The 23,800-nt window shown below is 52.3% G+C and overlaps 8 protein-coding genes across 8 annotated transcripts; 5 read left to right on the top strand and 3 right to left on the bottom strand.

Moving 5' to 3' along the window:
* The first annotated feature begins 372 nt into the window (after positions 1 to 372).
* On the top strand, positions 373 to 3,014 carry DACRYDRAFT_22684 (uncharacterized protein). The gene is made up of 10 exons (XM_040772925.1): positions 373 to 909; positions 961 to 1,281; positions 1,337 to 1,462; positions 1,512 to 1,618; positions 1,665 to 1,808; positions 1,861 to 2,112; positions 2,161 to 2,470; positions 2,519 to 2,584; positions 2,633 to 2,773; positions 2,823 to 3,014. Exons 2-10 carry the CDS (start codon positions 1,154 to 1,156, stop codon positions 2,893 to 2,895), a joined length of 1,347 nt encoding a protein of 448 aa, XP_040628517.1. The 5' UTR covers positions 373 to 909; positions 961 to 1,153; the 3' UTR covers positions 2,896 to 3,014.
* Positions 3,015 to 4,697: 1,683 nt separating this feature from the next.
* DACRYDRAFT_52791 (histidinol phosphate phosphatase H) lies at positions 4,698 to 5,738 on the top strand (the record flags this gene model as incomplete). The annotated part of the gene is made up of 3 exons (XM_040775129.1): positions 4,698 to 4,856; positions 4,905 to 5,462; positions 5,511 to 5,738. 3 exons carry the CDS (start codon positions 4,698 to 4,700, stop codon positions 5,736 to 5,738), a joined length of 945 nt encoding a protein of 314 aa, XP_040628516.1.
* An 8-nt stretch (positions 5,739 to 5,746) lies between these two features.
* Positions 5,747 to 7,608, bottom strand: DACRYDRAFT_22682 (CNDP dipeptidase). Its single transcript, XM_040772924.1, has 7 exons — positions 7,246 to 7,608; positions 6,884 to 7,183; positions 6,572 to 6,817; positions 6,366 to 6,522; positions 6,171 to 6,315; positions 5,902 to 6,121; positions 5,747 to 5,845 (listed from the first exon to the last, which is right to left on the bottom strand). The coding sequence occupies exons 1-7, from the start codon at positions 7,555 to 7,557 to the stop codon at positions 5,798 to 5,800; spliced, it is 1,428 nt and encodes a 475-aa protein (XP_040628515.1). The 5' UTR covers positions 7,558 to 7,608; the 3' UTR covers positions 5,747 to 5,797.
* A 124-nt stretch (positions 7,609 to 7,732) lies between these two features.
* Positions 7,733 to 10,436, bottom strand: DACRYDRAFT_22681 (PLP-dependent transferase). Its single transcript, XM_040772923.1, has one exon. It carries the CDS (start codon positions 10,323 to 10,325, stop codon positions 8,238 to 8,240), a length of 2,088 nt encoding a protein of 695 aa, XP_040628514.1. The 5' UTR covers positions 10,326 to 10,436; the 3' UTR covers positions 7,733 to 8,237.
* Positions 10,437 to 15,082: 4,646 nt separating this feature from the next.
* Positions 15,083 to 16,769, top strand: DACRYDRAFT_22680 (transaminase). The gene has a single exon (XM_040772922.1). The coding sequence runs from the start codon at positions 15,089 to 15,091 to the stop codon at positions 16,634 to 16,636; it is 1,548 nt and encodes a 515-aa protein (XP_040628513.1). The 5' UTR covers positions 15,083 to 15,088; the 3' UTR covers positions 16,637 to 16,769.
* A 75-nt stretch (positions 16,770 to 16,844) lies between these two features.
* Positions 16,845 to 18,738, bottom strand: DACRYDRAFT_116713 (WD40 repeat-like protein; the record flags this gene model as incomplete). The annotated part of the gene is made up of 5 exons (XM_040770249.1): positions 16,845 to 17,360; positions 17,407 to 17,786; positions 17,835 to 18,263; positions 18,316 to 18,392; positions 18,447 to 18,738. 5 exons carry the CDS (start codon positions 18,736 to 18,738, stop codon positions 16,859 to 16,861), a joined length of 1,680 nt encoding a protein of 559 aa, XP_040628512.1. The 3' UTR covers positions 16,845 to 16,858.
* Positions 18,739 to 18,980: 242 nt separating this feature from the next.
* DACRYDRAFT_22679 (uncharacterized protein) lies at positions 18,981 to 19,920 on the top strand. The gene is made up of 3 exons (XM_040772921.1): positions 18,981 to 19,106; positions 19,171 to 19,286; positions 19,340 to 19,920. Exons 1-3 carry the CDS (start codon positions 19,068 to 19,070, stop codon positions 19,848 to 19,850), a joined length of 666 nt encoding a protein of 221 aa, XP_040628511.1. The 5' UTR covers positions 18,981 to 19,067; the 3' UTR covers positions 19,851 to 19,920.
* A 536-nt stretch (positions 19,921 to 20,456) lies between these two features.
* Positions 20,457 to 23,069, top strand: DACRYDRAFT_53007 (FMN-linked oxidoreductase; the record flags this gene model as incomplete). The annotated part of the gene is made up of 12 exons (XM_040775146.1): positions 20,457 to 20,506; positions 20,558 to 20,848; positions 20,889 to 21,267; positions 21,317 to 21,560; positions 21,614 to 21,645; positions 21,700 to 21,976; positions 22,026 to 22,201; positions 22,238 to 22,340; positions 22,399 to 22,619; positions 22,673 to 22,687; positions 22,744 to 22,879; positions 22,936 to 23,069. 12 exons carry the CDS (start codon positions 20,457 to 20,459, stop codon positions 23,067 to 23,069), a joined length of 2,058 nt encoding a protein of 685 aa, XP_040628510.1.
* Positions 23,070 to 23,800: the final 731 nt, after the last annotated feature.

The following is a 23,800-nucleotide window of genomic DNA, read 5'->3' as shown; positions in this document are numbered from 1 at the left end:
ATGTCATAAAGGCTTAGTCATGTCTCTTGACCAAGCAATGAGCTGGTGCCCTGACAACAGCACAGATGCCATGGAAGAGGATGTCATTGATCTTACAAGCAAGTGACAAGCTCTGTTCCTTCCAAGAGACCTTGGGGAAGAAATAGTAAATAGAAGAAGGCAATAAGCCTAATACTTTATTGCATCCTAATAGAAACATGTTGAGAGGAGGCTGAATCCGCCCACCTCCTAGCACCGGCTGTGAACAAGGGAGGATGGACCCTGTGTGCGGCTGTATTTGTACATGTGTTCACTCTCTTCCACACCGGACTACCAGCACAACGCCCGAAACTCGATTCAACTCTCCTCTTGTCACAATCCATGGCTTCTGCGTGCTGTACCAATTTCTGTGGAATCCATGCAAGAACTTTCTATGGCGTTCTCATCGGTTCTGCCCGATCTGCGGATCTCTCCCCAGTGGTGGAAGGTCTCTCCTGACCCTTAGGCAAAAGGAATTGAATGGGGAGAAGGACTTGGTCGCAAAGCTCACCGGCACGGTTTACTATACTTGCTGCGCAGAAAAAAATCTTGTAAAAGATTGCTTCCTCTGATGCAGACAACCTGGACACGACCGCATCAACCTGCCTCTTCTCCACTCGCACAGTACTTCTCTGACTCTCATCATTGCTTTGACCGAGGCCGTGGAAGATGTCCAGTCAAAATGGTGCATTGCTACCTTTTGACCATCTTCATAAAGATAAAGATTGGCTACGTGCTCAGCTTGACGCGTATGTAAAATCTTGCGACAAACCGTGAGGAACAGCCCTCCGTTTCACCATGAACCAGGCGTCAAACTTCTTGGAGGCTTTCCCTGACTATTGCGGTAACAAAGAGGACCTGGATCCCAAAGTTTGGACAGCGTTGACAGGTGTACGAAAGTCCTACCTCATCCAGCTCGATATCTAACCAGTGTGATGGTAGAAAATCAACGTCTGGTTCAAGAATACGAAACGCAACATGGGCGTGAAGACGATGAAGCTGGATATGTGATCACCCCGACAATATCCGACTTCTTTGCGAGCGCGACTGCTGATGGCAGAGAAGACAAAGGAATCAATCACCTTATCACCACCAAAGCTGTGGAGAAAATATCCATGAGCTTGGGGCGCGTTCTATGGTGTTGAAAGAGCTATGGAATGAGCTACCTGAGGAAGAAAAGAAAGAGCTGCTCTCTGAAGTGGAGGGAGAAAGAACAGCTCTACAGAACAAGAACGACAACAGCAGACCTGGCAACAGGGCGGAGTGAGATTCCCATTTTGCCAATGCTGCGTATGAAAGCCTCTGATATTGGGAGCAGAAATGTCACATGGCTGCCCGAAACATTGACAAGACTACTCCGAGGACTATCGGTGCAGACAGGCTGGTCTTTCACCGTGCTTGCGGGAGGACGACACGCGCCAGGTAATGAGGTGGGGATATTGATGTTCGATGAAAATCATTCCTGAGTGTACGACGATGTTGACTGGCACCAGATTGAGCGAAGGACGCACGTTAGAATCGGACTTGTCCTTTCAAGACTTTCACGAAGAGTGGGAAAAACAAGTGAAGCTTCCTTGGGTGGAATTCATCAATGCATTCGGTATGCAGGATATCCAATCTTATGATTGAGCTGATTGCTTGCATAGTGGGAAACGAACCTCGGTATGGGCGCTACGTGCCAAAGATCGTTACAGGTAAACACGGTATACTATGTCTCCCGAAGCCTCAGCCGTCTTGGACAGAAAAGAATTATCGCAACATCCTTTCAGGCTGGATGGAAGCGATGCGGGGTGAGTATTCGCAGTTGAACCTTGATCGGAAAAACTCAAGGGGTGTTATCAGAGGATGAACATAGCAGAGATACGCCATTCAGCGTCTCTCTATCTGCGGCACCCAGTCGCCTACTACCTGGATTATCGCAACAGGACATGCGCGGATGGAGTTTTCAGTTGCTCCTCAATGCATACACACATGTGCAGATGCAACTAGAAGAGATGGGAAGTGATTACAGCTTTTATCTGACTGGGAGCACAGTGCACAACGAGGGGGCTGAAGAGACTCTATCTGCACTTGATGATGGCGTAGAAGAGGATGGTAGGTGCCCTTGTCAAGGGATGCACCATGCTGATATGGCGCCAGAAGTTGTTTCTGAGAACATGCCGCCGATGTCCAGGGAAGTACCCGGAGAATACGATGAATCCCAATGTTTTACCCTGGACGACAGAGTCAGCTTATCAGGGAATGAGAATGAAGAAGACATGCAAACGGATGACTACAGTGATAAGGGATCCATTCATGAGTATGAGACCGGAATTCCCGCATATCCAAGGTTGGAGGAACGGCAGGCGTCTGACACACTGGGAAGGTTCTCAAGCAAAGAACTTGTTGTTAAAGCTCTATCGGCGAGGCGGAATACGGTTGACACAGGCCGAAGGATTGGCGAAGAAACCTTGTGAGTGCCAGACCTCTTAGGGCTTCTGTGATACTGATTCGAGCCTAGTGTACGACTGCCGTCGGCTCAAGCGAAGACGGCAACGACGAGGCGAATGCTGGGAGGGGCCGATCCGTGCGCGGTTTGCTCTAGTGTGGCTACTGCTAACTCTTTCTGATACAGGGTCGACATCGACATCAGCCCCCGTCAAAGGAGACGTCGTGAAAGGCTAGGTGAAGATGCCGACTTGGAAGATCCGAATCTGAATACCAAGAAGCGCAAGCTAAGTTGTGCCCCCATCAAGCAGGGGTACAAGAAAGAGAAGTAGGTCGCAGTGCATATCATGTGTTTGAGGATACTGACGCCACAACAGGAGCAAGAAAAACATGCGGCAACCAAGCACCTCACGCCAAAATGGGGACGGCAGGCGGGCAAAGAAGGTGTAAGTCTCGCTGGAAGACGCGGCTCTAGAATCCTGTAGGATCCGATTATTTCAAGCGGCGAAGCGCGACCTGGGATGATGTGAGCGTGTATCACCGCATTGACAAAGTATGATAAGTACAATAGAATGAACCATTTTTTCAACGCGGCTTGAGACGAGGTACACCAGGTGTAACGCGGGTGTTACACTGTGGTACTCCGAGTGTACTATGGGTGTACTATGGGTGTACTATGGGTGTAATATGGGTGTATGGTACTCCGGGTGTACCGTGGGTGTTGAGGAGGTGGAGTGCTTACAGATTACATGAGCTGTAAGACTATGTACACCGAGCTCAATTTCTCGGTTTACACCAAAGCACACTGAACCAGCACACAGAGCACACACTCCGTCTATCTTTATTCGGTGTAGGTACAATTACACCGACACCACCTAGGGATCGAGTTCAGTGTCGTACCCGTCATTCATCGCTTGAGATCAACACTGGAAAATCGCTTTATTATCGGGTTGGATTACTCTGAGCGACTGAAGTCGCTGGGGATCGGTATACGAATCTCACTATATGTGGAAGCAATCTTTGCCATTATACCAGTGGCCCTGCTCTCGCTGCTTCGGAAGGAGCACAGCGAGCTGTTCGCAAAGATATTCGAGGATCTGTCCCTCAATATCGCGACAGTTCTGGTGACTGGTAGTGCTCTTCTTATCTCGGCCTTCGTACAGGCTCGACTATACGACTTTGACCTCTATCACGCCCTGGTAGTGCTCAACTTGAGCTGGCTGAACATCATCACCATATTCCTCCCAATGAGTGTGGCGATGATGCAGAATGCCTCGAAAGGTTACAGGCTCGCAAGCATTCAATCTGCACCGACTTGGGCTTGCTTTTCTATATGTGCGCGGTGGGCGCATATGGGATTTGGTTGGCTTCCCACATCAGCGACTTCGGCTCCTTCCCAGAGTGCAATAGCACCATTGTCTGGGTTCTTGCAGGTCGATCGGTCTCAGCGACATCACCCAGATTACGCGCTTTTCTGCTGGCGATCTCGGCGATTGCTGCATTTCCAATGATCAACCTCTTTGCAATGGCACTGGTTACCATCATCTGCACCATCGCCGTAGCACCTTTCGTGATTCTCCTGATGCTCTTTTTTAGCATTATGAGGAAGTTCGGCCGAATGGAGCGTCACGAGGCTCCTTCGTCTCCCTTGTCAAGAAGGCGAGCAACCTCTTACTGGAATCATGTTCAGAATGCGTCCCCATCGAAATCTCCATTTTTTGGTCTTTTCGCCGCCGCAATCTCAGTGACTCCATCGGTCATCGCTATAACGAGTACCGAGCAGTTGATCGCGTTTAATCGGCCACTTGTCGGAGACGGCGAAAACGATTGGACCTTTGGTCAAATCCTCACTCTGCTGTTGCTCATTCTCCCAATCTGGCAAGTTATCGCCCGCATCAGAGAAGAAATCAAAGCGAGCAGCACTTCCGAGCCCGTTTCCGATCAAGAAGACGACGGCGAAGGAACTCCAAAGCAGTCTACTGAACCCTCACTAGAAAAGGGCCAAAACTCGTCTGCACCTGAATCTGGCCCATCAGGAGACCGCCTCCTCACAGTCATGTAGTACAGGGCTAAGATAACGCGTCTTTCAGTATTGTGGCCCAGTAATTTTTTTTGTGCCATGTAGTATGCAACATCTTGTCGACGGTGCCCTTGCAATGATATATACGCTCGATAGCTAGGGAGCCTTTATGGTTTCATAAGGGATCCGTGGCCCGGAACTCGCTCTCCTTTCCGCCTGACCGCGGCTGCACATGCCACACAGTCACCACTCACATTCAGGCCAATTCTGTGCCCATGCAAAGGGAACACTCGATGAAGTAGTTCGTGCCGCCATCGACAAAGGATTTCACACATATGGATTGAGTGAACATTGTCCTCGGTACCGCGACCAGGACCTTTACCCTGAGGAGGTGTGCCTTTCTCCCACCAGGTGTAAAGCACCGGCTGAGGAGCCCTAGACTGCAGCGGGCCTCGACCACCAAGCCCTCACGACCACTTATGAACTCTTTCTGAAGGAAGCCCATCGCTTGCGCGTGTTGTATGCATCGTCGATTGATCTCCTGGTCGGTATCGAAACGGAGTATATCACAGAGCTCGATCTGCAAGGCACTGCTCAGCTCCTCGCGCGAAGTGGGGATGGGTGCAAGATTGACTACGTCGTAGGCTCAGTTCATCATGTCAACGAGATCCCGATCGATTTTGATGAGCCGACATTCGAGCGTGCAATAGCGAGCTTCGGGTCAGCAGATGCGCAGGTCAACACAACTGCTTTCTTGTGCAGTTACTTTGACAACCAATACGAGCTCATGACACGTCTCAAGCCGCAAGTGATCGGACACTTTGATCTCTGCCGACTTTATCGACCGAACCTGAAATTCGAGGAGTACGAGAGTGTGTGGGAGAAGATCAAGCGAAACGTCGACTATGGGGTAGAGTATGGCGCGCTGTTCGAGCTCAACGCAGCTGCGTTTAGGAAGGGATGGGAGACATCATATCCAGGTCCCGACGTGCTGAATGTGCGCTTGACAATCACTTCCATCTGCGTCTCTGACATTGTTTCCCAGCTAATCATCCAATCCGGCGGACGACTCTGCCTGTCCGACGACTCACACGGTCCGCAAGCAGTTGGGCTGAATTATCATCGTCTCCCAGGCTACTTAGAAGCTGCTGGTGTGAAAGAGCTTTGGTATCTCAAGCGTGTGACAAATTCAGATACAAGTAAGGTAGAGGCCTGTCGGTACGAAAACGATTGGGCGTTAGATCCCTTCTGGACAATAATACAAAATTCTTGATTTTGACATTGATTCTCGTACAACATCCTCAGCAACCCCAAATACATGTTCTACAATACTTAGTTAGTAACCGCGATCTCGTGCAGATATGTACCGAGCAGCTTGGTCTAAAGAGGCGAACATAAGCAATGAGACGATGTAATGTAATATGACATATACGCACTCCTTCAATGTAGTTGTACGTATCAAGCTTCTCATTTGTCGAATGCGCGCCGTCATCGCCGCGTCCCATAGGCAGAAGAAGGACGTTCAATCCGAGAACGTCGGCAAAGGTCAGCGTGACAGGGATAGAGCCACCCTCGCGTGTCAAATCCGGCTTCTTCTTGTACACTTTCTCGGTCGCCTTGATGGCCGCACGATAATTCCAGTGGTCGGGATCAGCCCTGCATAGCCTGTTAGCAGAGCAGGATATCGGAGCACGGGATGACGCACATCCAAGGCTTCCCGCCGTGAATGTTCTCGACCTTGAGAGTGTTCTTTGACTTGAGCTTGGCAAATTCGTCGTGTAGGTACTTGACTACGAGGGGATCGACGTTCTCAGGTGTCATATTTGGCACCAATCGGATCGAGAATTTGCCTTGGAGATGATGAGCAAGGACTCCTCTAAACATTATCTGCCAGGCGCACCTTGGACCTTAGCAGGGATAACAGTCTTCGCCCCAGGACCGTAAAACGCGCCCTCGATACCATGCAGAGACAAGGATGGGTTGCGCATACGGCCCATCAGCACGCGTGCCTTATCGTCCGAGAGGACAATCTTCGCCCCGACCTGGTCCTCGATATCCTACACACATGATCAGCAAGTCCCAGAAGTGCAGATTGCCTGGGCACACCGTCAGGGCAAAGTCCAAAGTCTCATAGCGCTTCCTCTCGGTATCCGTCAGCGGGGCAACCAGTTTGTCCAGACCAGGAATCAAGATCTCCCCATTGGGAGTAACGAGCTTACTCATGAGGAGGATCAGGTCCGTCATCGGTTCGTGCACGGTGTTACCGAACAATCCAGAGTGCAGATCCCGAGCAGGGCCAGAGACGACAAGCCGGTAGTAGGACATTCCCCGGACGCCGTAGGTCAGGCACGGCTAGTGAACATGACCATCAGCACAAGGCGTGATCCAGAAGCGAGAAGCGAGAAGCGAAGAGCGCACCGTCCGGTCATTCATCCAGTAGTTATCACAAATACAGACACAGTCGCAGCTCTCAAAGAACCCGTTCTTCTCCCTGATGATCAGATCGTCCAGTCCCTCAGACCCACTCTCTTCCATGCCCTCGAAGCAGAACCTAAGGTTCACAGGCAGCTCAAGACCCAGCTTGACATGAGCCTCTATGATGTTGATCCAAGCGATAAGCGGGCCTTTGTCGTCTGTCGACCCGCGGCCAAATAGACGGCCCTCGTTATCCGGAGATAGAGTGAAAGGATCTGTGTTCCAGCCGTCTGTGACAAGCGCCTGCAGTGGATTACTGTGAGATAACATGTCGGATGAGGATGACAGACATCGAAGGGACGTACGGGCTGCACGTCGTAGTGCGCATAGAGCAAGATAGTCTTCTTGTTCGGGTTATCACCCAAGACTCCAAAGACCACCGGTGGGAGAGGAAGCTCACTCCCATCCGTCTGTTTCTCCATCCCAATATCCTTCAGCTCCACCTTGACACCAAGCGGCTCAAGCAGGCGCTTGATAAACCCCGCCATGTTGATCACATCTTGCCGATGTGAGGGGTCGCCGGACACTGAGGGGATGGCGACGGCCTCACCCAGACGGGCGATAAAGGCGTCCTTGTGAGCGTCGACGTACTTTATGAATTCAGTAGGAGCAGGCATGTCACAAGCGACAAGTGTGGTGGTCTGCAGTGGATCTTGTACAAAGCGGAGTGGTGGTATTGGACAGAGAGACGCAGGTGAACAGGGGAAAGCATGTGACACAATACAGCTCACCGGAACAACCTAACCTCCTTTCGTACTTCAACAATGCATCTTTGTTCACACAATAATTCGATCATGTCCTGTTCCATTGCATGCATATGCCGTATCTACGTCGTACCCACCTCACTCACCCCTCCCAAGCACGGCGACAACATCCCGCATCCCCGTCCCCGTCCCCGTCGTATCACCCACTCACTCAAGGTATCTCCCTCTCCGCTCTCCGCACAAACTCGGGAATGACAAGCCAAGCCATCACAGAACAGAACAGAACATATCACAAACAAAATTAACACGAAAAGACGTCGCCCTCCCCTTCCCTAAAACTGAGGAAGAAGAACCGGCACTTAAGCTAAATTACAGCACTCGCCCAAGGTGGGTCGAGGGGGAATCGTTAGACCACAACTGGTGGGTAGGGAGGGTTGGTGGACGGGGCCGCAGGTAGGTAGGTAGGAAGACGTTGGTTGGCAGGAAGAAAGGTATCGATTCGGTTCGCCAATGCCAGAGCACGGCCGGTATCTTCAACTTCGCTAACCAGCGAACCAACGTTCCCCCACCCCCCACCGCCCCGGCTGCCTCGTTTACTCCATCTTAACCAACTCCACCGCTCGGTCTACAACCTCCTCCACAGTCCACCTCTCTCCCTTGGGGATCCCATGCTTCAAATCGAGCAAATCTCCCACTTTGTCACACGCCCGTAACAGCCTGTCCACATCCGCCTTCGTATGGCTCGCAGACATGCAGAACCTTACTCGGGACGTAATGAGCGGCGTAGCGGGATAGGCGACGATGACGACGACAAAGGGGACTGCGTTGGGGTGCGTGTTCGCAGCGAGCATCAGCCGGGAGAAGACGGGCATCTTCCCCGGGTTGAAGATCAGCAGGGGGACGATAGGACTATCCCGATGGCCGTAGATGATGAAACCGAGCTTGCGCAGCCCTTGGGAGAGGTAGCGGGAATTGAACGCCAGTCTGCGGAGACGGGTTGCGCCTTCCTGCCCTGAGAGCAGGAGAGGAGGGAGATGCATCCACTGGGGGAGGATGGAAGCTGGTGCTGGGCCAGGGTGGACGTACGGTGCTGAGGCGGGGATGAGGGTGCCTGGGGCTCCAACGGCTGCGGGAGGGAGAGGGGGCGCGACGCCCATTATTGATGCCATGGCTGCTGTGAGCTGGGTCAGGACGGGAGGGGAGACCGACTCTGCGTAAGCGAAGGAATGGTTTATCGTGCGCAGGCGGTCTATGAGCACCTTGTTCCCTGCGATGTAGCCTCCTGCTGCACCGAAGGACTTGGTAAACGTTCCCATGAGGATATTGACTTCCCTGGGATCGACGCCAAAGTAGTCGCACACGCCACGTCCGTGGGGCCCGATCGCTCCAATAGAGTGCGCCTCGTCGATGTACAGATAGAAATGGTAGCGTTTCTTGAGTTCCATCAGACCGGGGAGGTCGATAAACGTGCCTTCCATACTGTAAAGGCCTTCGACGACTACGAGGATCTTCTTCCACGGACGGTGGGTGCGAGGCTGGCCCTGGGAGATGCTCTCGCGCAGGATCTGTTCGAGGGAAGACATGTCGTTGTGCTTGAACAGGCGGACCGATGCACCAGAGAGCCTGACACCAGTGCGGATGGAGGCGTGGTTGTACTCGTCTGATATGACCAACGAACCGCGGGAGACCATGGCAGGCAAAGTGGTGCTGTTCGTCGCAAAGCCCATAGAGACGACCATGGCGTCCTCCATCCCTAAGAAACGGGCTACAAGAGCCTCAGCAGCCTGGTGCAAGTCCTGTGTGCCTGCCTCCAGCCTGGGTCCGAGCGCGCTCAGCCCGTACCGACGGATACTCTCGTCCGCTGCGTCCGCGACTCCTCCAGTAGCCTGGGCAAACCCGAGGTAGTTGTAGCTCGACACGTTCAGGGCACGCGTCAGCTGACCCGTGAGCTTGAAAGTGACGTTAAAGTCGGGCGAAACACGGTTGTACATGAGGATCGTCCTTCCCGGGACGCCGGTAACGGGGCGGGAAAAGCAGTCGACGATACGCAATTTGAGCCGACGCGTGTAGAAGGAATCAAAGTCTCCGTTCAGGGCTGCGTAGCCATCGGCAGGCTGAAGATGCTTGTAATACGCGGGCCAGAAGCGTTTGCCAAAGAAGTCGCGCATGTGACCGATGGCGATCAGGAACAGGTAAGAGATGTACGTCGCGAGGAGGATCGTCATGGGCGGGTCCTGATGCTGGGGAAGGAGGCTGGTCCCTGGGCGGTAGGACGAGGTGTACCGATACTGCTCGTTGTTGCAGTAGCCGAACTCTGAATGGAGGGCCGTCGGAGGAGGGTCATTAGAGGTGGGAGGGGTGTCGGGTACCAGGAGGGGGTCGTCGTCTTCCTCAAGCTGAGCTGCGTGGGTTGTCGGTGTAGAGATGGTCGACGCTGCTGTGGACGCGAATGAGAGAGCAGGAGTGCTTGCAATGCTCGGTGCGTAATTCGTTCCTGTGGTATGAGCATAGGACTCACGTGCAGGAGTAGGCGAATGAGACCTTGCTTGTTCACGCGCGAGTGCATCGTCGTCCGCTGCTTTGAGAGAGGCGAGATACTCTTGTGCACTGGGAGTGAACCGTTGGGACGACTTTTTTGACAGCTTGAAGAGGCTTGAACCGGAAGAGGTAGGGAAAGCCATTGGGGATGGCATCCTGCACGCCCACGCAGGCAGGGGGGAGGAGGAGGGGAAGATGGAGTGGTGAGTGAGGAGGAGATGAAGGGGAAGTGAGAGGTGAGGAGTGAGAGTGAGGGAGACGAAAAGAACGGGGGCACAAACGGTCGTGTTCACTGTTTCTAAAGAAGGGCACTTTCAATCAGTCATACCTCATAACGTAAGCCGCTCCCCGTATTCGGCACCTTTCGGATTCAATTATAATAGAAGAACGGGGGCATTCGGAGTACAGCCACATTAGTACTCTAACCGTAAGCATTACTTCAGCGGGATATACCAGCCGCTCATTAATTGGTTAACTACAGCATAGACCTAGAGAGATAAGAAAGCCAAGCATCAGCCAAACTACGCCAACTGCGTCCACAGTACCAACTAAGCTTCTTAGGCAACTTGGCAATCCGTCCGCTATCATCAATTCCCTCACCTCCCATGACCACATTGTCAAACTCCCCCCAGAACTGGGGTAGATATCCACATATAGCAACAACCCATCCCGCCCGGACCCGCTCCCTCCTGTCCCTCCTTTGTTCCTAAATGACCCTGCTACAGCAAGGGTCCATGTCATCAATGGGTTCATTGATTGATCCCATCCTATCCCATCCCATCAGCACGCTCCTCGGCCCGCTTGATTTCGGCGGACAGCGGGGGTTGAACAGGCACAGGAGCAGTTGTCGGCATAACATTTCCACGAGGGGCTACAGGCATCGAATGGCAGACTCATGTTGTCGTCAAACGTTGGTTTCTGATCCTCGGTCTCTCTTTTCACAGTTCGCAGAGGGCCGAGGGAGAAGCAAGAGAAGAACCCAAGTCTATGGGTGTCTTTCTCTCGGCCGAAGCAGAAGCAGGCCTAGAAGACGGCAATACCTTCAAGTGCCTGATTTGAGCCTAGCCAGCGGCGAGATGCAAGCCTCAGAAGACGGCAACATCTTGGGCCTTCTGGATCAAACACAACCTATACTTTGGGGCTGCTCCACGCAGCTTCCCAACGCAGAAACAATTTGCAAAAGTGGCAACAACACTTTGACATCATCTCCCCTGCTCCTAGGAAGAGCAAAAAGAAGAAAAAGCTTTCAGAATGCGACAACGGGATACCGCACTAAGCTCTGGTCAAAGGCTGGACTGGACGAAGCAGCAGGTCTCTCGGAATACCGCCATATCTTTGACTGCATGACTCTTCTTTAGGCCTTCCGGGCTTATGGGTTCTCTGACCGCAGCACACCGGAACACAAAGACCTCGAGGACACGGGATCCTCCGGTCGAAAGCAGAGGTCTGCATCACGAAATCCTCGGCCGCCCCCGCTGCGCGGTCAACATTCTGATCCACATCAAGCACAAAGTTCAAACTACATTACGTAGGGCACTGCAGCATCTTGCTGAACTGTTTCAGCCGATGATATCTGTTAAATAACGAAAGTCTGGCTTACAGCCTAGTGTAGATACGCATGTAAACTGCTCAATGTGGTTCTTTGGTCATGGCTGACGAATGATCCCAAGCCGCTTCAGGATATCCAGCCATCGCATCCTACTTCAACCGGTCTTAATCGTCGACTTGGGCCGACTGAAATCATTCCGTAGCTGAACGAATTCTTTCTCGAGATAACGGTCGAGATAGGGAGCGCTCAGCTCACACCACGTACTAGGGGGATCCCTGCGTTTCTGGTCTCGTATTCTGGAGTTTCTTATGTGTGTCTACTCCTGGTCGTCGCTTAGAACAACTGTCAGCACGACATACAATCCTCCGAACGGTATATTGTCAAGGATGGAACCCCTGTCATGAGCTGGTCTGTTATGACTGAGTTGGGGGGCGGGGAGCGTGGGAGCTGGTCTTGACCGAGGAAAGATTCATTCCACAGGCTGAGGAGATCCCACCACACAGTCAGAACCGACTTGGGATCCCACTGTCTATTCGGAACTGGAGATCAATATGCACAACAAGACCATTTGTTGTCCGTATGCCAGTGACAGCACTGTCTAGGCAACAAGAGGTCTACTACTCCCTAATCGCGCTCCCGACTGGCAAGCGCATCCCACGGGAGAGCTACGTCTCTCTGCCCTGATCTGGGGATAAACAGAAATCCCGAGTCCACATCCTGTAAAAGCTGTCAATCCTGCTTTCGTCGACGGAGCAAACAGGCTCGTAGCGTATTGTTCTTCTCGAGCTTTCTCCGTCTCGACAGCTTATCTTCTTCCTCATACTTGCTCATGCTCTCCTTACTTGTGGATATCCTCTCTGGGATCCCATTCAGCTTCTCCTCTCTGTCTAGGGTGAAAACCACACCCCGCGTTCTCCATTGCCCTCCTGACGATCGTAACCACAAAAGCCGGTCCTGGTGCTGCTCCCTTTTCGTCTGTTGTGTGACTGTGAAAGCAGTGCTGGCAACTGGGCGAGATTTTCTGCTTCTCCTGTCGGAATGTGATACAAGGAAACAGCTTCAGGTCGGACATCCGGTCGTCAAGCATCCAGTCTTTGTTTCGGTAGGCATAACAGAGGAGTCTGGTGATGGTGAAGGTTGTATTTTCTGGTTTCTCGGAGGAAGAACCTGCCCTGTGCCTGACACAGACTCAGAATGAAAGAGCTGAATGCAGGAGTGACTTATAATATACAATCCTGGTTCAATACCTTTGTGTTCGATGGCTAGAAACGTCCTCCCACTCTTGCTGCTGTGTTAACAGACCTTGTGGACAGAAACACCGATCCGCCTGAGTCGTACCGATGAACTCTCTTGTAGAAAATCAAGCCTCGAGGACGCACATCTAAGACCTCCGTCCCAAGCCGCTTCTTTCCATTCATTCAATCGCACAGAATCCGTTTGGCTTCTGCCGTACATTGCTCTTCCACCGTATAAAATTCGGCAGGAACAAAAAACCATCAACGGCGTTCCAGCGCCTGGGCGGAGGTGTTCGTATCTCCTCAGGAGAATGCGGCCTTGCCGACGCGCGAGATCCCGGCTCGATACAGCTAGGAATCACCGCCGTTTCCGAGTTATGCTGGATAAGAGGTTTTAAAGAAAAATAAAGAAAAGCATAAGAAAGCGGGGGAAATCAAAACAAAACAAAACTTTGAGTATTAGGACCAACTGATTTCCATGGGTAAGTGAGAGACTAGCACCTGCGCGGTATTTTGGACATGAGATCAAACTTCATTCATTAAATGTTGTATTTTCTACAGAATGTTTCGAACAACGAAATATTTGAGATGCAGATCCATACCTAGAGCTCCGGTCACTAGTGTCCGTTCTCATACCACGATTCGGCGCCGAAGTCTTCAATCGCCAAACAAACTCTCCATGGTGTATCAATGTATTCACGGAATGAAAGCACAGGTACGGCGTTTCCGAGGCATGGCGATAAAAATCCAATTTTTTCCCCTTGGTATTAGGACCGCCTGTTGTTGATGAGTAAGCAAGAGACCCGCGCCTGCGGGGTACTTTCGACAGCCGATCGAATTCCAGTTACTGCATGCAATCTTTTCTAGAAGAGCCCTTCCAGAAAAACGAGAGAATCGAGGTAACAAGACCCGCGTCGTATTGGAATCGCTCATGTCCGGTCTGCCGTTCCAATCACGACTCAGAGCAGAAGTTCTCTGGTACCCAGCAGGCCGAAAATGGCGGGTTGATGCCTCACACCGCATGTTGCATTTGCTGGAGGGTGCTGACTTTCTGAGACAGCTCGCAGATGGGACAGTATCTGGTTCAGCAGCCAATAACACAATGACACTTAAACCCGTGGGAACTGGTTACCTCAGGACAGAAGAACGAGGACAAATGAACGACCAGTGACATGATCATACGACGACCCAGCCCGAGCCAGAGAGCGGAAATTGCCGAGTTCGCTGGACCATGAGCTTCTCAGGCGGTGAAGTGGCAGGAATTGTAGAGACTTGTATAGTAGTATACGGATGTTGTTATTGGCCGTGCGTTATCCGATAAGCTGGGTTGTGCCGAGTGTAGAGGATGCCAGCGAGTGAGGAGACTAGAGGGATTATTATAGCTATCAGAGCGACTCGTTCAAGGTAGGTTGGTTGCCTCCGATTCGACCCAAGATGTTAGACGAACGGACCAAGATCGACAACGTGAGTGGTCTAATCCTGGCGAAGAACCTGCAGAAAGAGATGAGCCATGATGGGAAAAGGGGCCAATTATAGGCCGCGTAATATGGGCGGGCCGAGGGGACGCGGGGTGATCCGTGGGGAAGAGTTCTGTGAGCGTGAAAAGGGGAAATTCGGGTATGAGTGTTGGTCAGAGGGGTGATGCACTGGATGTGCCATGTATTTTGTGACGGTTTAGTCAATTTGTAGATGTTGATTGGAATGTGTAATGATTGAAGCTGGGTGTAGATGACTGTGGAAGTGAGAAGAGAAGTGACATTTCGGCCGTGGTGGAGTGGACTAAGAAGTCGCCCGACGTAATCCGTTTACTGAGTCAGGGTCTAATTAGTATGAAAAATGTCATCTTCCAAAAGGGAATAAAAAATGTTTTGTGACCTCCATCTTTCTCTTATTATTCCTTTACTATTAAATAAGCTCCGGTTAAGAGTGAGGAGTGAGGAGTGAGGAGTGCTTAGTGAGGCGAGTCACAAGGAATTCCCTTTTTAAGACAACTCCGCCTCCATCCGAACTAATGGCCAACCTCCATATTATTCATTTACACACATCCGCTCTTCCCCGCTCTCTCCACCTTTCCCCGCTTCATAACATCTTCAACCGCCCTCACCGTCTACGCACTAGGACAATGACGACCACAACGACGACGACGGCAGCAGCCAACGGGCATGCTCATGCTCATCACTCACACCATAACGGCGCCTCACATACGCACCATCATCATCACCATGGCCCGCTTACGGAGAAGCATCTCAACCCAGCGATAGTATCAGCATCCTACGCTGTCCGCGGTCCACTCGCAACCAAGGCAGAACAATATCGAGCCCACATAAAGGCCAAGGGGGACGCACACCAGCTCCCCTTCAAATCCGTCGTCACTGCCAACATTGGTAATCCTCAACAACAAGGACTCGACCAACCCCCGATCACATTCTTCCGCCAGGTAGCAGCGCTCACAGAGTACCCCCCGCTGGTTGACGACCCCCGTGCGGAGGCGCTCTTCCCTGCCGATGTCCGTGCACGCGCAAGAGAGCTGCTCCAGGAAGTCGGCAGCACCGGTGCATACTCGCATTCGCAGGGCGTGCCCGCGATACGACAACACGTTGCGGACTTCATTACTGCGCGGGACAATCTCCCCCCCGAGCTGGCCAGCAAGCCCGAAAACATCTTCCTCACTGCCGGGGCATCCCAGGGCGTCTCCCTCATCCTCCAAATACTCAGTACGAAGCAGACCGGCATCCTCATCCCCATCCCCCAGTATCCGCTCTACACCGCCACGCTCGCAGCGCTCGATACGAACGCGCTCCCGTACCACCTGAACGAGGGGGATGACTGGGGGCTAGATCCTGCCAGTGTAGAGCAGGCGATTGCTGACGCGCACGAGAAGGGCATCTCGCCCCGCGCACTGGTCGTCATCAACCCTGGGAACCCGACCGGCAGCGTACTGCACAAACCGGTGATGAAGGCCATTCTGGATATCTGTGCAAAGAATCATCTCGTGCTCCTGGCGGACGAAGTGTACCAAGTGAATATCCACGACCCGACACGCGAATGGGTATCCTTCTCCTCCCTGGCGAGGAAGGAGCCTTCAGATCCTAAGATGGCGATCGTCTCCTTCCACAGTATTTCCAAAGGCGTGGCAGGCGAGTGCGGCCGCCGAGGGGGTTACTTTGAGTTACTCAACTTCCCCCCGGAAGTGACGGCGCAGATCTACAAGATGGCTTCTGTTGGCCTGTGCCCGCCTGTACAGGGCCAGATCGCAGTGGACTGTCTTGTTCGCCCGCCGAAGCAGGGGGACCCGAGCTGGGAACTCTACGAACAGGAGAGCACTGCCATCGCTCGCGCTTTGAAGGAGCGCACGGAGACCATGGTCTCCCGTCTGAATGCGCTCGAGGGGATCTCATGCCAGCCGAGCTCTGGTGCACTCTACGTCTACCCACAGCTTTTCCTCCCCCCGCGCGCGGTGGAGGAAGCGAAGAAGCACAAGCAGGAGGCGGACGAGTACTATGCTGAGTGCCTGCTTGACCAGACGGGGATATGTGTTACCCCTGGATCAGGGTTTGGGCAGAAGGAGGGAGAGGCGCATATCAGGCTGACGGTGCTCTGTCCCGGAGTGGACGAGTATGTCGGAAGGATAGAACGCTTCCACAGGGCGTTTATGCAGAAGTGGGCATGAGGTATATGTAATTCATCCGTTTTTTTTCTTGTATTTGCTTTCTTTTTCCTTTCCCCGGGCAGGGCGTATCTTACCAAATGGGTTTTTGTTTGCACCCACGCACAACTCGATAAAATTTAACAATAGTCGTTTTTCGCATTCAACGCGTGCAACAAGGTGAATTATGCAATGTGCTAGATGTACGTGCATGACCCTCCGGCTCAAGATTGTCGTCCAATGCCATCAAGGGGAGATCACTCCCGTCAAACGCAGGGGGACGACAAGCGTCGCGTTCTGCGCTTTGGGGCCCTTGATCCTCATCCATCTTCCCATCCTCGGTTCCTGGCCCAGAGCAGCAACGAGCACGATCGCCCGTCTCTGATCATTCTTCGGCACCCCGTTCACCCTTGCCTGTCCTGCCGGTTGCTCCTCCCGCGCCCATTCCGCTTCTTGGATCGTCGTCCAGGGAGGAGAGAGCAGCTGTAGGGAGTTGACAAACCCTGGTGCCTGTACTTCCGCTACAGGGGCAAAGGAGCGCACGTCCTCCGATATCTTCCAGAGTCTTATCCGCCCGTCCCACGAGCCAGAGGCGAATAGGTCTGAATAACGAAGCGAGGCGAGAGAGGTAATCCATCGGGGTGTGCGCAGGGGGCCTTCGGTAGAGGAGAGCATCTCGTTCAGTCCGTGTGCAAGGGGTTGTTTGAAAAGGGGCTTCTTTTTTGTTGTGCTCCAGAGGGAGATTGTCCTAGCATAGCATGAGCATGTGATTATGAGTTGGAAGGGAAACTTACCCGCTATCCCCACCGCTGAGGAAAGTGCTCTCGTCTACCATAGCCACGCATTCGAGGCTTCCCTCGATATACGACCCCTTCCCCTTCTCACTCTGCTCTGCGTCTTCCATCCCGCCTTCGAGGACCTCTCGCAGTCTGCTCCGGCCCCCACCTCGGAAAACAAGGTACGTCTCGTCAATAATCTTCCAGAATCGGACTGTTGTATCCCGACCACCGGAGGAGACGGCCGTCTCCGCCCGCAGAGCATCGATCGACGTAATGCCATCTTGGTGTCCGAACATGGTCTCGACGTACGCGAGCACTGCTGCGTCCCAGGACTTGACGGTTCGGTCCAGAGAAGCGCTGTACAATTGGGAGGAACCCTTACGGAACGTGACGCCCTGTAAAAGATTTAATGCTGTTCGAAGATTGATAGGACAAATACGCACTGTGATGGCATCCTTATGCCCACCCAGACCGCGCAACCACCGCCCCTCTTTCGCCTCCCAAAACCCAATCCTCCGATCTCTCCCACCACTCGCAAGATAATGACCATCGTCGCTCAAAGCTAAACTCAGCACCTCATCCACATGTCCGTTCACATCTTCGCCAATAGGAATCCGCGCCTTTCCTTTCCCTTTCACATCGGTCTTTTCCTGTCGCTGCTTGGGGAAGAAGGCAATTTGTTTTCCCGTGCGTAGGTCCCATTTGATGATATGACCCTCCTTCCCGGCTGTGAAAAGGGCGGTGCCATCTTGGCTCGCTACGGCAGAGGTCACAGGTAATCGGTGTCCCCTAACCTTGAGAAAACGAAGGGATGATTGTTCGGAGCTGACTCGATCGGCAACTCGGTCATGCAGCTTCCCCGACTGTTGCACCTATGGGTGATGTGTAAGGAGGCGACATGGAAGGCAGGCGAATGGTACGGACCACATCTTGTTTTAAACGTGCCTGAATGAGCTCTCGATCAATCTCCGCAGCATCAAACGTTCCTTCTTGTTGGGCAGCTGCATATACGATAAGCAACCTTGCATTCACATCCTAGAAATACAGACGCATACCTAGATCACTTTTGACGTTCTCCAGATACAATGTGGCCAATCTCAGCCTCTTCTGAGCAGGTGTCTCATTTTCGTCTTCGTCTCCACTCGAGCCATCCTCGTCATCTGGTCTTCGGAGGTCAATATCATCCAAGCCGAACCCGGTGTCTTCCTCGCGAGATGCCTGTGAGACAATGTCGGAGTCGTCGTCTCCTCGCAGTTTTGACGGGCCGGGTCGCGCCTTTCTGGGTTTACTGCTTACCGGGGCTCCCCGTTTCCTTTTTAGGCCCCTGGATAATGACGGAGGTGCCATAAAATCTTTCAATCAGCAGTTGGCCGTGGGTAGAGACTTTTAGAGGGTATATGGATGCAGGAATGTACTTTCGCGCGCCTACTTTTTTTGGCTCATTCGAAAAAGTGATGACACGGAACCATTTCATAAGGAAGCATAGCCACCCAGGGAAGGGTCCTCGAGTTGGTCGGCAGCGCACATTGACGCCGTGCCGACTCCGCGCCAGCAAACATCTCCGCCCTTTCCACTCTATGATCAAGACAGTCCGTCCGGCTTTCGACTGACCCACTTTTGTCGAGAAGCAGCCTTTGTCTTTTCAGATCTGAGGTCGTGTATGATTTTGCATTGTAATGAGCAGCGGATCTCAAAATATTGGTAAATGGAGTAATGTACGTTCGTTGACTCATGCGCCACTCATTAGCTCTCATGCTGATGGATGCGTTCCGCCATTAGCCCATCGCTGGAGTCGGGGCACGTCCCTCACAACCTGCTTATACGGTACCGGACGACTGGGATGCTGAACCCACGGAGGATAAAGGCAAGGATGTCAGACAAATATGGGAAGAAGCGTATGCTCTTCTCCACCGTATGCGTCGAGCATTGTTCTCATGTATTATAACAGAAATTCAAGGGCGCCAATGCCGCAAATTATCGTGACTGGAGGGTCTTCTCCGGCACCTCCTCCCACATCTTTTACCCCAGCAATGCGCATTCTCCAGAGGCCCCAAAGTGCTTCGCCGAAGGCTGCTGCGGCTGCCACACCACAGAAATCTCTGGCAGAGAGGGAGGCTGACTACAAGGCTGCCCGGCAACGTATTTTCGCGGCAAACTCCGAAGTACAGGCGACATCCACTTCTACGAGCGTCCCAAGCACAAAGACAAATAACACAAGTGGTACCGATAAAGCCCCGTCCTTGAAAAAACCTAACAGAGCTGAGAAGCAATCTGAGGCCGTTGTACGCCAACCTCGTGGACCAGGCTCTAACTCAGGCCGCGGCTTCAGAAACAGACGTACGCAGGGTAGTTCCAGAGGAGGCACGCCAAGTGGAAGTGGTGCCCAGAGCCCCTCGAGCCATGTAACGTCGCGTACACAAACGCCCGCACCTTCTGGTCACGGCGAGAAGTGTCCTTAGAGAAGATCCACGCGGACCCACCCGATAGATGTTGTCATTGTCTTCGCACGTTCCTACTGGTTTTCATTGGTTTGTAAGATATTAGTGTTCAATATGATTCTCAGTACGACGCGCTGTAATCGCCGAGTTGGATTGAGAGAAGCCAGCAACAGGGTTGTACTGATGTTGCGCACCGGGAACGTGCCAAACTGCGCTATTTTTGGCTTCTTTTCATTCGCTAGAGGTTGAGCCGAGGACTTCCACAGATTGCAGGCGATAACAGCTCATCCGTACGAGCCCATATGGTGGACTTCTCTGGGTCACGTTGTTATCGCCGGTTGTTGTTGGAGCAGGAGCATGGGCAAGCTCAGACAAATACCTTGGCCTTCGCTGAGACGTTGTGGATTCCTTGTTCAGCATCAACTCGTAAGGAAATTGAACTGTCACATTGCGAATTTTGCCGATAACTCGCCATAAGTGCCAAGACAGCTGCTAATAGTATTTCCGTCATGGCGCCAGCAAAAACAAACGATAATAAGTTCGGCGATACACTGTCGGAGATTACGTCATGAACAGGGTTCTTCAGGGCACTTTTTTCCCTACTAAGTCTTCATTGTTCTAGACACAATGGCAACAAGCTCAATCCTCGCTCCAGGCACGGCTCCAGTCAAGGCAGAGTACGAGCGGATGGCTATTCTTTATTTGAGGCTGATTCGTGTGTAAATCAGGTACCTCATATCGATTCAGGTGGTCGATGTGGTAGACGACGACGCTGCTGAAGGCGTCACAAATCCTGCTACAAATGATTTTGCAGTAACGAAAAGAAGTTCAGATGAGCAACCTGAAGAGGAACCGGAGCATAAGAAACAAAAACTAAGCAGCTCTCAAAGGCGTCGACTAGCCAAAGAGGAAAGGAAGGCAAAACGTGGGCAAAATAAAAATCGGCGATTTACGAAAGCACATGACGAGATTGATCTTTGCTGGAATGCTGGTCGTGGGATAAAGTGCCCCAAAGAAGAGTAAGTCTTCAGTGATCGCTTTCTGTCTGCGATCTTTGAGACTTGCTAGCTGCAAGTTTTCGCACGACCTGAAATCTTATCTTGAGTCGAAATTGCCTGATGTCCGGATACCCCGCAAGGGCGAGCTTTTGACCCATCCACCTTATGTAACTATCCCAGCTGAACCGGACAACGACACTGGGCGACGAGAAGGAATTATCTGTCCAGAGTATAGAGAACTTGGAGAGTGTAAATACGCATTCAAGTGTCGATTCCTTGCGGACCACGTCGAGCCAATTCCTGAAAATGAAGAAGACCACCTCGGGGTAGGTCTACGCATTCTATACGATGCTAACCAAGCAGAAATTGCGAGAGAAAAATTCCAGGAGCTCAATCGATTGGCCAGTCCTGGATTGCTTAAGGATTTACGCACGAAGAAGGTATGCACTATTATTCGCGAACACTTGCATGCTTACCAAGTGTTCACAGTATCCCACTCCCAAGTCGGACGAGTATCTTGCCTACCTGGCAACACTCCGTGATGATGCACCGACTGCGGGTGGCAGGGGTGCTGCCACCGCCAACGCTGACGTTGAATCCGCGGAGCAGACGATGGGAGACCAGTCCAAAATCCCCAGGGGACAGCATGAACACCACGAGGAACCTCAAGATACTCCTGATGTGCCTATGCGACCGGTGGAAAAGCTGCGTCTTCATTGGAAGAATCAGACCTGTACGTTCGCTTTACCACGCAGTGCAAGCCTATCTCAAGCGATTTTCTATCAGACCTTGCGCCCTTGAGCACAGTGGGCAACCTTGTAAGCAACGGTATTCCCGCTCCGTTATTGCATCAGGGCCTGACAACAGCCCAGCCTTTCCGTCGCTTGTGTGTAGACTATGGCGCTTCAATAACCTGTGCGGAGATGGGTCTCGCAGCCTCTCTTCTCAATGCCTCGAAGGCTGAGTGGTCGCTTGTGCGGCGCCACCCTTCTGAAGGCATATTTGGTACTCAGCTCGCCGGCAACAAGCCCGGTACCCTCGTCGCTGCCGCTGAAGTCATCTCGCGAGAGTGCCCCAATGTTGATTTTGTCGACTTGAATTGCGGATGTCCCATCGATCTGGTGTTCAAATCAGGGGCCGGCTCAGCCCGTGGGTTGTTCCCATCGGTCTACGTCAGAGCCCCTAATTGCTTTGGCAGTGTTGGACCAACAGAGTAAGCTCTCGAAGATCCTCGTTGGAATGAACCGCACGTTGGGCGAAACACCTCTCACGATAAAACTCAGAACCGGGGTGAAGGATGGAAGGAATTTGGCCCATCGTTTGATGCCTCGCCTCCACTCCTGGGGTGTCAGCGCGGTGACGGCAAGTTGGCGAGTCCCGAACAAGTACTTCGGCTGACATAATCGGCAGATTCACGGCAGATCCCGTCAGCAACGTTACAGCAAGCTGGCAGATTGGGACTACATTAAAACATGCGTTGACGTGCTCCGTGCGTCAGAAGCTGACGAAGGATGTACGTCCTTCGGGAGAACTGAGGTCTTGGACGCTAATCTCTGTTATCGTTGATCTAGTATCGCCAATCCCCATTTTTGGCGGTGGCGATGTTTACTCGTCTCAGGGGTACTGGGAGTGCGTCGAACAGAGTGGAGTGGATGGTGTCATGGTGGCAAGGGGAGCACTCATCAAACCCTGGATATTCACGGAAATTAAGGAACGCCGCGAATGGGACATCAGCTCCAGGGAGAGATTGGACATCGTCCGGCAACTGTGCGAGTATGGCCTAACACACTGGGTGCGTTGTTGCACGCTTGTGTATTATACGTCATGTCTGAATGTTCACTGTAGGGGACAGACACGGCAGTAAGAGAACTGGTCAAGACGTGGTCGGAGCTGACAGGATTTTTTTGTGTTTTCAGGGCGTCAACACCGTGCGGCGCTATGTCTGCGAAGCGTTGTCGTTCCAGCATCGGTATATTCCGATCGGGGTTTTGGAGAGACCCATCGGGAAGCTGAATGAAAGAGCTCCCGCGTACCACGGGAGAGATGAGCTCGGTAAGTGATCAGATTGGAAGGCGAGACGATAGCTTATGGGGCGTGGTGTGATGAAGAAACATTACTTGCAAGCACTGACAGCAACAAGTGGGTGGAAATCAGTAGTATGTTCCTAGGACCGCCCCCCGATCAGTGGAAATTCGAGCCAAAACATCGCAGCAACAGCACATCGGAAGAAGGCAATGGATAGCATGATAAAGTCCGAGGTGCCGATGAATATGATTTTGAGAAGAAGAGGGTGCACAAGCGAGGGCGATATCGACGTCGAGTATCTCCCTGATTGCAGGGGAAAACCCCTCGTTTGTTCAGGTGTTTCATAGTGATTGTAGGTTCTCTAAGAGGCATCGAGTCGAGCGCCCCCCCCCCGCAAAGATGTAGTAATTTATGTTGCCGATTGAATGGATTTTAAATTACGGAGACAAGAGACCTAAACCCTGGGATGGTATTGAGAGTGCGGGGAAGGAGTCCTCGGAGGACGCGGGGTAACAGGGACGAGGACGGAGGGTGAGTCCGGGCCGACCCGAGCTTGGGAACTTTGTGCCATAATCAGAATATCGGGAGCGCCTGATGAGGTTGGTACTTGGCCCACGGGATCTCTTCCTCAGTCTTGTCGGTAGTTGTTGAGTGGGGGATATTAGAAGGATGCAAGATCGTTGTACGAAGGTGATATCGGGGGCCAATGAAAAGGTTGCCGAATGACCGGTTAAAAGAAGTTGTGTAAGAGATGAGGGGGAACCCTATGTAAAAGTCTTAGACAATTTAGGTAGTCAGCTCCACTGAGACATTGCCAGGGTCAGGCGATCCTCCCACGAACGAATCGGCCGTCGGTGTATTTGGTCATTTTATGTTGCCCCGCCCTTTTCCCCTTTTCAGCTTGTGTTTACATTTCTCTCTTCCGTGTCTCTCTCTCTCTGTGGTCTT

This window comes from Dacryopinax primogenitus (genome assembly GCF_000292625.1).
Source record: "Dacryopinax primogenitus strain DJM-731 SS1 chromosome Unknown DACRYscaffold_10, whole genome shotgun sequence".
In the NCBI taxonomy this organism is placed as follows: Eukaryota; Fungi; Basidiomycota; class Dacrymycetes; order Dacrymycetales; family Dacrymycetaceae; genus Dacryopinax; species Dacryopinax primogenitus.
This window is presented reverse-complemented; position numbering and strand designations above follow the sequence as displayed.